This window comes from Phragmites australis, chromosome 4 (assembly GCF_958298935.1).
Source record: "Phragmites australis chromosome 4, lpPhrAust1.1, whole genome shotgun sequence".
NCBI classification, from domain to species: domain Eukaryota; kingdom Viridiplantae; phylum Streptophyta; class Magnoliopsida; order Poales; family Poaceae; genus Phragmites; species Phragmites australis.
The window spans coordinates 4,497,618-4,516,288 of record NC_084924.1 but is presented as its reverse complement, the minus strand read 5'-3'; the positions used below and the strand labels follow the sequence as shown (position 1 = coordinate 4,516,288).

The window sequence follows — 18,671 nt, the reverse complement described above, 5'->3', positions numbered from 1 at the left end:
GAAACTTAAATCCCTAATTCCAACGAAACCATCGAGTCAACGAAAAACCAAAAAGATATCACGCAAACGAAGGGTGGGGAAGCAAGATCGGGGCCACAACAACGCGGGCATGTGGATGATGGGTGGCGATAGTGTAGCCTAGGCATGAGCATGAGGAAGATGGATCGAAGCAGGATCACGGCATGTTGATTCGGAGCAGGATGGCAGCATAGCGTGGGCATGAGGTTGATGGATCGAACAGGACGGCGCCGGGACCACGAGGACGAGGAGCCGTCGAGTCGCCGAACCGCTGCGGGATTGCGTCGGGGTGGCGCGCAAAAGCTCCAACGACGGCGCATTCAGCGAGGCCGAGAAGCGAATAGGCAACGCGGAGGACGCCGGGAGCATCGCCGTGTGCCGCCTCGCCTTGCGCGCGCTCCTCGCCGCATCCTGCCACTACCACCCCCGAATCAGCCTCTGCGCCGCCGTCGCTGTCGCGAGGGGTGGGTCGGGGGCGAATCCCCCCGCGTTCTGCGCAATACCCGGGAACCTCGCGTCACTATATCCTGGGGCTGCGCCCCGTCCTTGGCGCTCGACGCGGCCGACGGGCAGGGTTCCCTCGAGGACGCGACATGGGTGGAGGAGCGGGAGTTCGACGAGGCCGTTGACCTTCACCTCATCAGCGGCCCGGGAGGCCGTGGCGGCATGCCTGGGTAGCGTTGCGGGGCCCGTCCTCAGGTAGGTGGAGGCCGCAGACTGCTGGGCGCAAGCATGGTGGCGGAAGACGGAGGCGCTCCCTCTCATCCCACAATTAGTTTAGTAATTACTGTTATTAGTTTGAGCTGTTTAATTATTACCGGTTTGACAAATAGATGTTGCTTTTACTGCTTTTTTTTGCTTTACTGCTGTACTCTGAACTGGGGCCTTTATAAATTATATAATCGAATGGGTAATGGCAGCGGCCAAGGTAGAAGGAAATATACGGGGGCACACATGTATAATTTTAAAGTAACATAGTCAATTTGAACTATTTTAGGCAGTCAAAAAAAAATATTTTGTGCTAAAAGAATCTAGCCTGGTGTCGGTGCACCGACTTGGTAATGAAATCAAGTATCGAATCGAGAACAACTATTCTTCACAATATTGATGGTGTGCATGTATTCTCATAATTTTAAAGCTTCGAATCGATAACAACTACTTGTTAGCAACCCCGATCGATCAAACCAAACCAGCAAGACCCATCAATTGGGGAGGAGGATCAAGATAGATTAATCAAGTAGGTTCTGAGAGTAGCAGAGTTGGAGGAGGAGGGAGAAGGAGATGGAGATACGAAACAGAGTTGGAGTAGCTATTCTGTTACATCCTGCCTTCTTCTCCAGCCAAGCGCCAGCTATATTGTCTAAGATTCACTCACTCGCGCCCTCCTCACGCTCTCTCAGGCCTGCAACTCAGCACTCGATACAAGCCATTCTGGCCCACTCACTCGACAATTAGGTCGTCGAGCCCGTTTTCCTCAAAAGCCAGTCCGTTCTTGATCCTCTCCCGTTTCCTTGTGATATTGGTCTTCAGATGTCGGACGATACACAGCATCGCTGACACCCCCCCCCCCGGTCTTGTGGTCCTGCTTGACCCCAAGCAGGAGCAAACGGAAAGGCTTGACGCAGAGCTTCTGTATCTTCCCATGTCGCCAAATCTTCTGGGAGCTGAGTCCACTTCACACGAACTTGAGGCACCATCTTATCGCCGCGACGCGTCAGTCTTTTGTTCAGAATCCTTTCTGGAATCTGCAGCTCACCAACTAAGTCAGGTAAGGGTACAACGGGCAGATGATTACCTGTGACTTTCTTAAGCTGAGATACATGGAAGACCGGGTGAATGGAGCTGTTCTGAGGTTATTCCAGCAAGCAACATTCCCAATCCTTTCAAGGATGCGAAAAGGGCCAAAGAACTTGAAAGATAATTTCTGAGAAGCACGATTTGCCAAAGATGATTGCACATAAGGCTGTATTTTCAGCAGAACTGTATCACCAACCTCAAAAGAACGCTCAGACCTGTTCTTATCAGCATGTTGTTTCATTCTCAATTGAGCCCGAACAAGATGTTGTCGGATCAGAGACTGCATCAATTGTCTGTTAGATAACCACTGATCCAATTCAGGCACTGGACAAGCACGAGACTGATCGATCCCAAAATAGTGAGGTTGGTGACCATACAACACCTCAAAAGGGGAATGCTTAATAGCTGAATGGTAACTAGTGTTGTATCAAAATTCAGACAATGGTAACCATTTAATCCATTGCTTCGGGCAGGTATGAACAAAACAGCGTAAAAAGGTTTCAATACATTGATTAACGCGTTCAGTTTGTCCATCCGATTGAGGGTGATATGCGGTACTCATCCTAAGTTGAACATTAGCCAAAGCAAAGAGTTCTTGCCAAAATTTGCTTGTGAAAATTTTATCACGGTCAGAGATAATGGACAGAGGTAAACCATGCAACCTATATACTTGATCCAAAAATGCTTGAGCTACTGTGGTAGCTGTAAATAGGTGTGATAGAGGAATGAAATGACCATATTTAGAGAATTTGTCCACTATAACCATGATACAATTAGCACTGCCAGATTTAGGAAGGCCCTCAATAAAATCCATTGATATCATTTGCCAAGAACCATTAGGGACAGGGAGGGGCTCCAACAATCCAGGGTACTTTTTCCTATCAGGTTTGGCTTGCTGGCAAGTAATGCAAGATTGTACAAATTGATATGTTGTATTTTTCATACCTTGCCAAGCAAATAATTGTTTGATCTTTCTATAGGTCACTAGAAAACCTGAATGACCCCCAAGAGCTGAATTATGCAGTGCAACCAACAATTGGTGTTGCAGTTTTGCATTCTGTCCAACCCATATCCTGTCTTTGTACCTGAGAACACCATCTTTTAATACAAAGTGAGGCATAGCTTGGGGATCCACAGAAAGGGCTGCTATAATTTGCAAAGTCTTGGGATCCTGCTGATATCTTTCTGTAATAGCTTGCAGTCAATTAGGTTGAGGGCTGGACAGAGCCAACAATTGGGCTGGAGGATGAGGGTGTCTTGATAGAGCATCAGCAACGCTGTTGTCAGTCCCCTTTTTGTAAATTATTCTATATTGTAATCCAATCAATTTTGTGAAGACCTTATGTTGCCAATGTGTGTGCAAACGTTGGTCAGAAAGATGTACTAAGCTTTTTTGGTCAGTAAAGATGACAAACTCAGCCAATTGCAAATATGACCTCCACTGCTCAATAGCTACCAAAATTGCTAAGTATTCTTTTTCATATGTAGATAAGCCACTGGTTCTTGGCCCTAAGGATTTGCTTATGAAAGCTAATGGGTGACCAGATTGCATCAGCACGGCTCCCACACCCACATCACAGGCATCAGTTTCAATTTGAAACTGCTTACTAAAATCAGGAAGAGCCAATACTGGGGCGCCCATGAGGGCTTTCTTCAAGGTGGAAAAGGCAGTCTCATGTATGTCAGTCCAATGAAACCACATATTTTTCTTTAAAAGTTCAATCAAAGGTTTACTAAGAATTGCAAAATGTTGGACAAACTTTCTGTAATATCCAGCCAAACCTAGAAAACTTCTCAATTGCTTCACATTACTTGGGGTAGGCCAGGTCCTAATAGCTGAAATCTTTGCTAGATCTGTTGACACTCCTTTTTCTGAAATTACATGGCCTAGATAGGATATTTGCCTTTGAGCAAAGGCACACTTAGACAATTTAACTTGCCATTGATCCTTAGCCAATAACTCCAGGATTGATTTCAAATGAACACATGTTCTTGTAGAGATTTGCTATAGACTAAAATATCATCAAAGAAAACAAGAACACATTTCCTCAACAAAGGTTGGAGAGAAGTATTCATTGCACCTTGGAATGTATGAGGAGCTCCAGATAAGCCAAATGCCATAACTCAAAATTCAAAATGTCCAGAATGTGTTTGAAATGCTGTTTTATATTCTTCTCCAGGGCTAGTCGAATTTGATGATAACCAGCCCTTAAATCTAGCTTGGTGAACCAACTTGCTGAAGACAATTCATCAAGAATTTCATCAATAACAGGCAGAGGAAATGTCCCTTTAATAGTTAGAGCATTTAAGTGTCTATAATCAACACAAAAATGCCAAGAACCATCCTTCTTTTTGACTAATAAAACAGGGGAAGAGAATGCATTACTGCTTGGTTGGATAATTCCTGTTTTCAACATTTCAGCCACTTGTTTTTCAATTTCATCTTTGAGGGCAGGTGCATATCTGTATGACCTAATGTTTACTGGTCTGGCACCTGAGATTAGTGGGATATGATGGTCACAAGCTCTGCGGGGAGGCAACTCTGTTGGTTCCTCAAATACTGCAGCAAACTCTTGAATGATTGACCGGATACAAGCAAGAAGTGCAGAAGGACTGACAGAGGTGTGATCATCAGAGACAAAATATAGTTCCAATAGTGCACATTCAGATAAGTCAGGTGCAATGCCTTGTAGAATAATGGACTGGCCTTGATAAGGAATGGATAGCCACTTTTCACTCCAGTGAACTTTCATTGGGGAGAAGGTCTCAAGCCAATCCATGCCAAGAATCAGATCATAGCTCTTTAATTGTAAAATTTTGAGAGTGGAGTGAAACTTGTAAGTGTTAATATACCAATCAGTGTGAGCTAGTTCAGAGGTACACACTAGAATATCCCCATTTGCCACATTTACTTGCATGGGTTGAGTGATATCAGAAATACCTTGCAAGTGAGAAGCCACGGCAGCACTGAGAAAGGAGTGAGAACTTCCTGAGTCAATCAATATAAGAAGGGACTGGTTCTGAATATGACCTCTGAATTTCATGGTCCCTGGGGGCTCCTGGCCTGTGTGATCAGCATCTGACAAAACCATGAAGATATGTTCTGCAGATGCAGGAAGAGATTGATCGTGGGAATGATCCAGCTCATCATCATGGAATAAATCCCACACTTCCTGCAGAACATGGAGTTGAACAGTTGGACTGCATTTGTGTTCACGATTCCATCTTTCCCCACACTTATGGCAAAGGCCCTTTGCACGACGATATGCTCTTAGAGAAGCCATTTTATCATCAGTTGCTACAGCACGCGCTGCTTCAGTACTCCTCTTGTCATCAGCAGTCACTGCTGGTGAAGATGCCACTTGTACTGGAGGAAGAGGTAGAGGTTGTGGTCCTTTTGACAGTGGCTTGGACCAAGAGAATCCTTGATTGCAGTAATCCCGTTTCCTTGTGGAGTCTGTTACTTCCTCCTGTAAAGCAGCAAGCACAAAGGCAGAATCGAGATCTTGGGGACGTTGAATCAAAACAGTAGATCTAATATCATCCCTTAAACCATCGATAAACCTCATTGTATAGTAACGTGGGTCTGTGACCAACTCATAAGCATTGAGTTGATCAATCAGTTCAGAGAACTGCTCCACATACTCATGAACAGATCCATTCTAACGAATATGAAATAACTGGCGTATGAGCATGTCATGTTGATCCCTACCAAAACGATCATGGACTAACATGCAAAATTGGTTCCAAGTTAAGTGTCGAATGCGGCGCTCGACTGATTGCAACCAACGAGCAGCCGGGCCTGCAAAATGCATGGTGGCCACTTTGATCCATATATCGAGGGGAACACTATAGAGATCAAAATAGTCCTCGCTTCGTGATTTCCACAATTTTGGTGTAGAACCATTGAATTGGGGAAATTGTAACTTAGGTAGCTTGTTCGAAAAATCATGGAGTGGGGGAAATTGACGAACACATGGGCGACCCGAAACATGAGAACCCACAGCATGATCATCCAGAATGAATGGCTTGGAGTGGTACGAGGCATGCGTACCCGTGACCGGGAGATGAGAAAGGGTGGTGACCACCCCATGCCCATGCTCCCGGTGATGCGAGTCGACGCGGAGCCCAGCTGGGCCGACGGCTGTGTTCTCGGCAGGTGATGTCGCCGCAGCCGCCTCCGGTGTGGCGAGCAGCCCCGGGGAAGGGAGTTCGTGCTTGAGCAGCACCCGATCCAGATGCTTGCGTAGGATGCTGACTTCAACTTTCAGATCGCCCAACGTGGTCTCGATCTGAGGCTTCCAAGCCCCAATGGAAGAGAAGTTCTCTTCCAGTTGTTTGAAGCAGTCGCTATTCTTCATGTCGGCCTCCTGGATCTTGTTCTCGAGAGCTTGCTTCATGGATTTCATCTCTTCGATCAGGAGCTTGGTGTTGGAATCCATAGCGCCCAGGCTCTTTTGGAACCTCGTGAAATGGTCGTGAGACTCTAGATCGAACGCCACAGGAACGGTGTCTCTGATACCAGGTGTTAGCAACCCTGATCAATCAAACCAAACCAGCAAGACCCAACAATTGGGGAGGAGGATCAAGATAGATTAATCAAGCAGGTTCTGAGAGTAGCAGAGTTGGAGGAGGAGGGAGAATGAGATGGAGATAGGAAACAGAGTTGGAGTAGCTATTCTGTTACATCCTGCCTTCTTCTCCAGCCAAGCGCCAGCTATATTGTCTAAGGTTCACTCACTCGCGCCCTCCTCACGCTCTCTCAGGCCTGCAACTCAGCACTCGATACAAGCCATTCTGGCCCGCTCACTCGACAATTGGGTCGTCGAGCCCGTTTTCCTCGAAAGCTAGCCCGTTCTTGATCCTCTCCCATTTCCTTGTGATATTGGTCTTCAGATGTCGGACGATACACAGCATCGCTAACACTACTCTTCCTAAAATCCTCTTGCTTTTCCATTCCTCTTGTTATTTATATCTAAAATTCCAGTTTAATTTTAGGTGGGACCTGACACAATAATAATGACCAACTATGATGTATCTGATAGACCAAGATCCGGTACTATAGGAACAATACACGCACAACGTGGCAAGACCTTAATCGAGTCCGGCTAGCATGGCACGATCTGGCAGGCCCGATCCGGCTAAGTTGGCCCAGGTGAGGTGCGGCCATGCGGGTGGGAGGCGAAGAATGGGACTGCGGGAGCACGAGGAGCCAAGGAGGAGATGGATCAGGCGGCGACGTGCGACGGCTAGGCGATGCATGACCGCGACGCGAGTGGCGGAGGAGGAGGACGCGCGAGGCGGCGAGGCTAGCAGCAGCAGCACGCCGTACATGTGCTGCTGCTGGATGCTGCCAGTGCCAAAGCTGCGATCGTCTTTTCAGGCAAAATTTTCTCTCGAGCAGATGAGCGACACGCCCGAGCGATAGGACCGTGTGCGGGTGTGCGTTGGACGACGTGCATGTGCATCGCCATGATACCGAGCTCAAGCCAACCCCACCACAGGGCGCAGCACTTATCGTCGCAGCAGCTCGGGTTCAGTTTTTCCTCCCCGGGGCATGCTCCCGACAGCTCATTCACGAACACCGGCTTCAAATCGCGGAGCGGACACGGTGGACCGGAAGATGCTATGAGTACGAAACTGCTGGGGATGAGCGAGATAATCGGATCAGCTTATATGATGAGCACGTAGCCAAGACGAAAGCACTTCGTTGACAACGAGCGCTTCTTACAATGTATGAGATGGGATTTCATTGTGGGTGAGACTGCTGCAACATGGTGGCGAAATGGAACATAATTACAGGTATGCTTGCGATCTAGGCCCCGTATGCTCGAGCATTTTAGTCGTCTCGTTGATTTAGATTGTAGGATGAGGATGGAACGATTTATTTTCTTTGCGTCACACACTATTTGACTTTCCGAAAAGAGGACATTTCTATTATAGTAGGCTATGTTTATTTTTTATTTTGATTACGGTTTCTAGTCTCAAAGCAAAAGTAAAAACATTTATAATATAAAAGTTGATTATCATAATTCACAAGCCAAGTTATATTAAAAAAATCCCACAATTCATTATTTGATAGAAATAAGGTTCCACAGATTTTTAAAACTAGACTAGATTCCCACAATCTAAAATTAAAATAAATAGACCTAAGTAACTAAAAAACTAATGTCAAAATTTTGAAAACGATTGGGCTACAGTCAAATGACAGAGTAACTACTGACACCATCATGTATTTCCTTGATTGGACGGCAAAAAAATACTACCAGGGCGGGGAGGGCTCAAGCCACCTATCTCACGGCGCAGCTGAGAGCCCCTCATGTCCCTCTTTAATTTTGGATGTAGAATAGGAAGAAAAAGAAAAGAAGAAGAGAAAAAGCAGGGAGAGTGACTTGGATCCATCACTGAAAACTAATAACATATAACAATCCCTCCTGTAGAAACGTTTATTCACCTGGTATTCGTCCTCAACCGGTGTAGTTCAATTCAATAGGGTTGACTAGAAAAAACCAGTGCTCCTACCAAGAAAGTCCCTTCCCCTCCTCTAGCTCCTCACTTGGTTAACCATCAACAGACTGTTTTTATTAAAAGGAGGAATATCTTGAAGGGGCAGTGATTCTACATGAGGTGCTCTATGAGCTAAAGCATAGTAAGACAAAGGGTGTCATCTTGAAAATAAATTTTGAGAATGCATATGATAAAGTTAGATGGAATTTTCTTCAAAAAGTACTGGTTAGAAAAGTCTTTCGTGACACTTGAATCAAGTGGGTGATGCAATCTGTTCAAGGTGGTTAGGTTTGCATTAACATTAATGGTCAAAGGAGTTCATACTTCAAAACTTATCAAGGGCTGAGGTAAGGAGACCCTTTGTCTCCGATTCTTTTTAATTTGGTAGCTTATGTTATAGGAGATACGGTGGAGAAGGTTGTGGATAAAGGTCTAGTTACAAGGGTCTTAACTCATCTGATACTAAGGGGGTGTCTCGTATTTAATATGTTGATGATATTGTGCTGATGACTGATGGGTTAGACCTTTCAATACTCAATCTAAAGATCCTCTTATATTGTTTTGAGTGGTTGTCCGGGCTCAAGATTAACTTTCATAAAAATGAGTTTTTTATCTTTGGTTTTGATCTTGCTAAAAGAGAAAGGATGGTCAACATGCTCAACGGTAAATTATGGGCACTTTCTTTAACTTATTTAGGGATTCTCATCTCTGATCATCACTTAGGGATTAAGATTTTTGAGCCTATGAGTAACAAGATGTATAAGAAACTATCCCCGTGGAAAGGGAAGAACATGTCTTTAGGAATGAGACTAACTCTGACCAACTCATGCCTAAGCAGTCTGCCTGCAGGGGTGCATAGAAAGATGGACACTATTAGAGCCAATTTTTTCTAGCAATGTGCTAATGACAAATTCAAATACCACATGCTGAAATGGGAAGCAGTGTGTAGACCAAAAGAATATGGTGGGCTAGACATTGCAAATACTGTGAAGTTAAATAAGTGTATGCTTGTTAAATGGATCTGAAAAATTGTGAACAATAGCCAAGAGGCATGGTGTCAACTCTTGAGAGCTAAATATGTGCCTGATGGTTCGTTTTTCAGATCAAAGAAAAGATGGACCTCACAATTTTGGCAGGGGCTACACAAGGTTAAGCACCTTTTTTGGTGGGGTGCCCAATACAAAGTGATTAGTGGAAATAAGACTATCTTTTTGAAAGATATCTGGTTGGGAAATACTCTCCTTAAAGTCCAATATCCTGATCTCTTTGAGCTCTGTGAGGACCCAGATGCCCTGGTGGAGGACTACTGCAATGATAACAGCTCGGCCTTAGTTTTCAAGAGAACTCTAAACTAGCTAGAACACACGACAGGTTGTAATTGCTCTATGACCAATTACAAAGAATATAACTCGGTGAGGGAGAAGAAGAAGTGCTCTAGGCTTTGGATAAATCTGGGGATTTCACCACCAGATCTCTATACAAATTTCTTACTTTTGGTGGGATCACCAGCAAGGGTGTTGGTATAATCTAGGGTGGTAAATTACCACTCAAAATAAAAAAGAATTTATGGCAAGCAGCCAATAACAAATTGCAATCTGCAGTTACTTAAAAAAAAGAGGTTGAAAGGTAGTGAGAAATGCGGTCTCTATGGCAACTTAAAAACTACGGATCATATTTTGTTTAGGTGTCATATAGCCTGTTTTGCATGGTGTTGTTTGGCTGGATGTTTTGGTTGGATGGAACAGCCCAAATCTACGGTGATCTACTTCATAATTGGCTTGATCTAGTCTTTAAATAATTGCACAATTTAGTCTTATTTATATTTGCAGGTTTAGAGTGGGTCATTTGGAGGACGCTCAATAAAATACCAATAGAAAGGAAATTCCCTATCTCACTTATTGATATTTTGTTTTCTGGGATTTCCTACTTGCAGAAGTGGAAGGCTCTCATCAAAACCGATGAAAAGGTGACCATAGAGGCTATGGCGTCGAAAATGGTGTATTAGATTAAATCTTTCAATGTGAGCTCAGCATCTGTGTCTGATGTAATAGAACTTTAGGTTTCTTGGCTTTATGTTGATCATGTAGTTGTCTGCTGGTTAGTTTATGGGTGATCTAATGTTTTGTAGTTAGACGTCAGTCATAACTTTGTGTTTTTGGTTTGATATGGAAGCTGGAGTTCCCAGCGAGACTTGTTCTCGTTTTATTTCGTTTCTGATTGTCTATCAGTGACTTTTTATTGGTTTTCAATAAAAACCAAAAAAGAAAGTCCCTTACCCTTTTGTACTACACGGCAACATGGACTCGGTACATGGTCAGCTGCCCTTCGTCAGTTCATCCTCTTGGAGCTCGCAGTCGCACGGAAGGAGGATGCTGTAGCCGCTGGCGCCGCCTATTGCCGCCCGCTTGGCTGCGTCTGCGTGCCTGTCCCGCGGCGTCGCCCTCGCGAAGTCGCGAGCCATCCCCTCCACGGCACCACCGTCCGCGCCCCCAGATTGATCAGAGCAAAGGGAGTGCGCGCGGCGCGATTTCCACCGAGGGGCAGCGTGTTGACTTGACACCAACCAACCGGCACCGGTTGACAGGCACCAACGAGACATGACGGGAGGTCGGAGTCGCCGAACGGAATCAGTGTGCGTGCGAAAGGCGGGCTGGCATTTGGTTGGTTGGTGAGAGCGGCGAGCGGCTGGCGTTCGGCTGTGGCGTGTCGCGGCTCGCAAAGCAGTGTGGCTGTGGCACGACACACTTTGTTTGGTCGTCAAGTTGGACGCCAACAGCCTTAAGGTTCTGATACAACTTTGGCTGTGAGCAGGGGCGGACGCAGGGAGAAATGGTAAGCAACTCTCCTCTTATTCCTCTTTTTCTTCGTTCTTTCTCCTCCTCCACCACCACCTTTTTCTTTCAACAGCATTGCAGCCAGTAGGGAGCTTGAGCCCCCCTGGGATCCAGCCAACAATCTGTAGCATGCAAGTCCCCCAAATTTCACCGACGTCTCTAGATCAGTAGTCCATGGCTCCATGCTGTAAAATTGCACACAAAAATGTCGTCCAACATCCAATTCTCATCCCGTCTGCCCAGGCCAGTAAAACAAACAAGTATATGGCGAGGATTTTTATTCTAATCCTTGGACTCCATTTCTGCATGAGGAAGCAGCTGCAACATTTCCAAGAACACAAGAACTAGAATGGGAGATTGATGAGCAGTTAACAAAGATCACAAAATGAAACGAATATTCAGGTATGCTCTTATCTTTGGCATGTACTCATACTATGGCGCTGTTTTTCTCATTTTTGTACATACATTCCGAATCTTCAGGACAGCAGTGTATTCAAAAGAACGGCCACACCACCTGCTGCTTGACAACTATAATCCAACTCCCGCAACACGACAACGGTGCTTCAAGAAAAAAAAAGCACCAAAATACTACCAGCTCAACAACCCTGTCGATAAACTTTGCAAGTGATCATCATAATAAAAAATTTGCAACTAAGAACAGCGCTCAGAAGAGACAACATATTAGGAAGCAGGCCATTTCAGCCACAGCAGGATTAACTTCATTGAGCAATTATCACGTAGCTGGCCTGCTTCCTTTGGGATGATAGCAGTAAAGCTATCTGTAAAGCTAAAAGTGGCAAAAAATCATTTGGGATGATAACTGAAAGAAAAATTGTAGTAGCTAGTAGACCACTATTCTCAGTGTCATCTGAAACTGACGTAACTGAAATTAACATGTACTTAAATCGGTGAATTAATCACAGCACTGTAGCATACTGGAACAGTAGAGGATTCAACAGCAGAACTGAAAAGGGCAGAATCACCTATCAGCATGCTATTCATGTTGCAAGAATCATACAAGCGAGTGTACTTCATGGCCAATGAAGCCAATTTACAAACGAGTACATGGAAAGGATGCTCCTCAAAATAATTAGGCGATACACATAGATCAACAAAATCTACAAGCAAAAAAGTTGCATACCTAGAAAAGGGAAAAGGAAGAATGAAGAAATATACCAGCCGCACCACCAAGTATTACCCTCTAATGCCAAGTGGAGACATTTGGATACAAGAGAGATACTCAGAAACGCTTTGACATCTCTTCTTTTATCCTCCTCTCAATTACACTGTCGCCACCTTCCTTCTGTATTTATGAAGTAGCTGCAATAGCCATAAGCCAAAATCCTGTAATACTATCTTTCTGCATCCTCAGGAATAGATGATAGTCTCTCTCGCTCAAGAAATGATGAATCCAGAAATTTTGCAACAAATGCCCACAACCTGTAGACATCCTCAAAATTTGTAAGGAACCCAAGAGAAGCAGTAACCACTTCAATCCCAATAATAGCATTTTTGCTATTTTTCTTTTCACGGCGACCGCTCGACGTAGGCTGACACAAGGAAGAACTGAGCCCCACATCAGCCGCCCCATGTTTCTGGTTGTCCGTGAGGCGTATATGACTTAGAAACCCAACGCCCAGAGAGAGGCCTTCTTTTTCTGCCAGTTTCTGTACCATTTCAGGATTGATCAGGGAGGTTCCAGTGCTGCAGTCCTTTACATTGAATGCAACTGCTGCTCCTCGTTCATATTTGATCTTCGGACCATAGATATAAACAAGTGGTACCCCTTCACCATCCCCTGAATCAGGCAACCGGAGCTGCAGCAGTGAGGTCACCAACCAATTGATCAGGCAACGCAACCTAAGTGTGGTCTTACTAAGGCCAAGCACGTTCACATGATCAAGATGTTTGCAGATAATTTCTGGCTCTCGCCTGCCTTCCTGAGTCTCATCATAGTCACTGTATGCATCATCATCATCTGCCATTGCATACCCAGATGTTTCCCCAGCATCTGAATTACGACAGAGCCTGCTATCATCCGTAGTGAATGATACCTTGTGCCCCATACTTGACACTTGTTCTGACTCTTCCACTCCAAAGAGCCTTCCACCATTGAATCTGCCGTTGTGTGCCTCCCTCCTTCCCAGTAGACGGAAGTCCCCTTCGGTTTCCCTTCTGATGGCACTCTCTTTGGTTTCCGCCTGACTTTCTGAGAGAATCTCCGAAGTGGAGCCATTCTCACGGGTGGTACAACTCCCAAAAACAGAGGCCGAGCTGCCTTTGGCGGAGCCATTCGCACAAGAGAACTTTACAAACCTCTTGTTTCCTTTACCATTTTGATCTTCTTCAATCTCACTAATAGGAATGACATTCTTGATGCCATTATATGAATGATCTTCATCTGGAACAACCTTCACAGGCCCTGGCTCTTGTGATACTGACCTCACAGCTGCATCGAAGGACATAACATGGTTGTCATGAATAGGGCTCTTTACCAGTTTGGATGGCACCTTTGGCGATGCCTTCTTTGCATTCTTCCTACCAGAAAACCAGGATGCTGGCAATGGAGAGCCCAATTTCCCCTTGCTTGATTGCTCTGAATGATCTGAACCAAGTGGACTCTGGCCCAAATCAACCCAGAAGGAGTTCTCGGATGACTCATCCTCACTGAACACAGGGCTCTTCATCACCTCCCCAACAGAAACACTCTCATTCTCTTCATATATCGTGCTGGCACCATCCCTATCTGAACTGTCCTCGTCCATTTCACTCTCAATCACCTCCCTCACCTGTGCTGATGAATATGCGCCCGAGAATGCAGGCAAATGGGATGCACGGTGACTGTTCGACGCTGACCCCTCCTCAATTGGAATGATAGTATCATCCTCCAGCCCATCCAGGACACCATCAAATCCATCAACTGAATCACTCAGATACTGTGGGAAGACCGGCACAATCCTAACCAATCCCGCCCCCGTCCCGCCACTCGGGCTCTGCAAGCACGGCATTACCGACTTCTTGATCAGCAAGCAGCCAAAACCCGTCGGGTCAGCCCCAAAAACCCTATAGAATGATGTGATAATGAAGTCTGGCCGAAACAACGACAGCCCCAGCGAATCCATATCCTTAGGTCCCAATGCACCAGCATCGAGCAGGACATGCCAGTGATTCTGCTGCGCCAATGCCATCCACTGATACGAGTATTTTGCGCCGGTCACCCTCGACTGCACCGGGAACACGAACAGCCCAGTTGCGGAATCCTTCTTGCGCCGTCGCTTCTTGGTGGAGATCAGCTTCCGGAGCTCAGTGGAGCAGATCTTGAGAGTGGGCCACTTGAACCAAGCGGAGTATGCCTTGGCCCCCTTGTCGCGTGCGGCCTGCGCCATCCAATTCACCGACTGGGACTCGTGGTCGAACATGGTGAGCAGCCGCTTATTGGTGCCGAAGGGGTAGCACTCAGCGAGCAGCCGGAACGCCGAGCCACGGCTAACCGTGAAGACGAGGCAGTACTCGGACTCGGGGATGTTGAGGTAGTCCATGATGCGGTTCTTGATGTCGTACTCGGAGGTGCCCTTCTCGGCGCTGCCGTAGAGCGCGTGGTTGCTGAGGTTAGCAGTGATCTCCGAAAGCGTGAACGCCGCCGACGAGTCGCCAAGGTTACAGCTTTGGAGATAGGAGAAGAGGCCAAAGCCGCAGTAGTCGAGGCATACCTTGTCCAGGTGCGGGTACTCGTCGGCGCGGAGGCGGTCCACGTCCGAGGAGGACGCGTACTTGGGGTACATGGCGACGAACGTCGCGAGCGCCTCCTCGAGCACCGGGAGCGCGCCCGGCGACTGGAACACGCGCTCCGCGGCCATGGCCGTCGCGCGCAGGAAGTCGCGCTGCGCGTGCAGCCGGGCCAGCGACCGCGACCGCCCAACGGACCCCTCCTCCCCGCCGTCCCCGTCGAGGAGCGCCGCGTCACGGGACTTGGTGAGGCACCCGTCCTCTGACGCCTCCTCCAGCGCCTCCCGGAGCTTGCTCTCCTGAAGCCGCCGCCCGTCACCCGACCCCGCCCCAGCCCCCGCCGCCGCCGGCCGCGGTGGTCGGTGCTTCTTGTCCAGGAACAGCGCGGCGCAGTGGGACAGCGGCTTCCACAGCGACAGATGCATGGCCGCCCACAAAGCCGATATCTTTCTTCCTTCCTCCTAAACCATCCGATTCGCCGCCGCCGCCGCCCCCTCCGCGAATTCTCGGGATCAAATCAACCCGCAATCGAATTCAACGCGGAGCAGGATTCCTCCTAGGGTTTGGGGGATCGGCGGAGACGGACGATCGGATTGGGGCCCTCAACCCTATGGAATCTGGATCAAGGAATGGAGCAGCGTAAGGGGAGAGAGAGGAGTGAGAGGAAGGGGAGAGGACGGAGAGGGAGGGGGGGGGGTGGCATGGGGAGTTAATTGCAACATCCCAACTCGCCTCCACGGAATTAAAAGCAGGGGGCATCCAAGCATTTAATAGCAATTCCACATATTTTTGTTGTATTTTTGCACATCTGTATAGTTCCATTTAATTTATAAACTAAAACTATTCTGACGCAAAATCATTGATCCAGATGATCTTATAATTTATTGATATGAGTGATGTCATAATTTACAAAAACATTAATTTATTCTCAAAACTGTCTGTCATTGGAAAGAAATATGTACTGAATCTCTCCTCCGTCCATCTAAGTAAGACATGTTTTTTAAAAAAAGATCAAACTTTATAAATTTTGATTAATAATTAATCAAATTATATGCATGTTTAATCTATAAGATTTGTATCAACAGATTCATATTTTAAAACGTTTTTAGTATAATGTTAATTTTTTAGCACTTAGCAATATATCGTGAGAGAAATTGAAGGTCACAATCTACTTTTAAAGCTTTTTTCATTGTAGAATATACCTTACATAAATAGACGGGGGTAGTATTCTGTTAAAAATGCTGAAGATGGGAGTGCAAATGGGATGGTTCATGATCATTGACTTCTTCATAAAGATATTCTTTCTTGGGGAAGGATTTCTCATTATGGCCCTCTACAATTACTGGTTTTTCATTCTTCGGTCAATTGGCCAAGGTTCAGAAAAGTCCACCTCAGCAAAAGGCTTCTTCCCCGGTGCATCTTACTACATGGGACCCGGCCTGATTAGGATGGTAATAGGAACTCCAAGTTTTTATCCCCGCATGTTTAATTATTTTCAAACCTAATGATACCCTGATTCCATTTCTCCCACGGTACCGTGCAACGCATTGATGGCCATCTATTTTGCAAGCGGCGTGCGTTTTGTGACGGTTTGTGCATGGAATTCTCTTTTGACCTACATGGCATACAAAAGATCGGGGCTCACACACGTTGACCTACATGGCATACAAAAGATCTCGTCTCGCAAAATTAGCGAGCCGAGCAAAAAATGGATTTCCTTCTAGTTAGGATAAATTTCAACACCATGGACTGTAAGCTTTGTCGGTAAATTTTGCTTCCAGCTTGCAGCGAGATTAGGAAATAATTCTAGCTTCCAGCTTGCACGGACGTTTATTTGCTGCAGCGACGATGATTATCTTGGAAGATAACTGAAAGGTTTCTTTCTGGCATTCTGCGTGGCTGCAAGGTCAAATGCCGAAGGACATTACCCCTGTATCTTCCAGATTTCAAAACGGAAGAAGAGATCGGTTAAATAAACATTCACGAATAGCACTTGGATTAAAGATATAAATATTTTATCAATTACCCCTCCAGATCATTTCACCGAATTTGTACACTTATGAGAGTGCATCCAGCAAATATACCTTCAACCTGGTATTCATGACTAAATTACATGGAAGATGGATGCACACGAGGAATATTCAGCGAAATCCGCTTATCAGACCCAATTTCTGGGCTTCATTCCCATTGATCTGGACACCATAATCTGAAAGGCTTGGGCATCCGAAATGTAAATTTTTTGCTTGGCTCAACAGTTCACAATCGGCTATGGATAGCTGACAGACTGCAAAGTGTTGAGCCAAAGACGGTAGCCCATCTTTTCATCCATTGTAGATACACTCGACGTATTTAGGAAAGCTTCAGAGAGGGGTTCACTACTCCTTTGCCTACATTGGTCAATTCGAGTGCATCCATACCAATTGCAGAGTGGTGGCGAGCGGCAACAATGACGAGGGGCGTCCCCGTCAAAACGTATCGCACGGTTCTAATCTTAGTCTCTTGAAAAATTTGGAAAGAATGCAACGCAAGAGTTTTCTAACGGCAAAAAAGTCTATCTCGTCTTTGCTTGCAAAAATCAAGAGGGAGCTCGGGCTTTGTGTTTGGCTTGCGCTAAAGATTTAGATTTGCTTGTGTCTTAATCTTATGAGTGCGTTTGTGCCTGTGTGCTGCACTTGTTCGCTTTGCCTGTGTGTGTTTCTTGCTTGTGTGCAGCGCCTGTTTTAGCTGTGTGCTAGCACCTTCCCTTTTCTGTTCCTAAACTCTTTTTTCCTTCTCCATTAATATATTTCGGCAGAGGTCTTTTGAAAAAAAGAAAAGAAATAAACACGGAGTCCAAACGATCAAACAAAGCACGTTTCTGAAAATTACGCTATTGACAGTTGGCGGCGTTCAGGTAGCCGACGAGCATTGTGATTCACGCTAGTGATGACACAGGTTCACTGATTCTCTAATTCGTAAGAAAAAAGGTTCACTGATTTTCCGAGACAGACGTACATGGGAGCAAGACGAGCATCCCAAATGCAGTATACTTCAGGGAGGAGTATACTAGTTTGTTGCTGCTGTTTCATGCAACGGCAACAAATAGGACCGGATAACGAGTCGGCAATAAATAGGACCGGATAACGAGTCGGCTCGATTTGTTTAGCTCATTTAATATAAAGAGTAGAAAATCATTTCAGTTTGGCTCGTCTGGTTCGCGAACCATCCGTTATTTTTCTTGAAGGGGGTCTCGTTATTAGGATAAAAATAATATAAATATTTATTAAAAAATATATCGATAAAATTATATAACAATAACAATAGCAATAACATATATAAGTATATCATTTCTTTGTATGATGGTTTAATCAGAGATATAATTATTGTAAGTTGAATCTCTTTTAATTTTTTTTAAACCCACATGCAGCACAATAGACTAATCTACCTATATATATTCTGCTACTTGAACAAAATATTCATAAAAAAATAAAACAACGTTCCCCACATATATATCTATATATGTAAAGCCTGAAGGAATACTTGATGGGAGAAGAAAAAAGATAAGAGCTATATAGTAACAAGAAGCTGATCAATAGAAAGACAAGTAGGTTGGCGAAGAGCCTCTCCATCAAAGATGAAAATGATCAATGAGTAAACTGATGAGCATAATGAAAGGGAGTGATATGATGCAGACAATGACTCTAGTTCGTTTGGCTCGCGAGCTGGCCCGTTATTTAAATGAGCTAAAACTCTAGTTCGGCTTGTTAGATTTTGGAGCGAGTAGAGCCGAGCTGAGCCGAATCAGACATG

General features: G+C 45.5%; 1 protein-coding gene across 1 annotated transcript; it reads right to left on the bottom strand.

Moving 5' to 3' along the window:
• Positions 1 to 12,053: 12,053 nt before the first annotated feature.
• LOC133915334 (uncharacterized) lies at positions 12,054 to 15,598 on the bottom strand. Its single transcript, XM_062358456.1, has one exon. It carries the CDS (start codon positions 15,305 to 15,307, stop codon positions 12,509 to 12,511), a length of 2,799 nt encoding a protein of 932 aa, XP_062214440.1. The 5' UTR covers positions 15,308 to 15,598; the 3' UTR covers positions 12,054 to 12,508.
• Between the last annotated feature and the right edge of the window lie 3,073 nt (positions 15,599 to 18,671).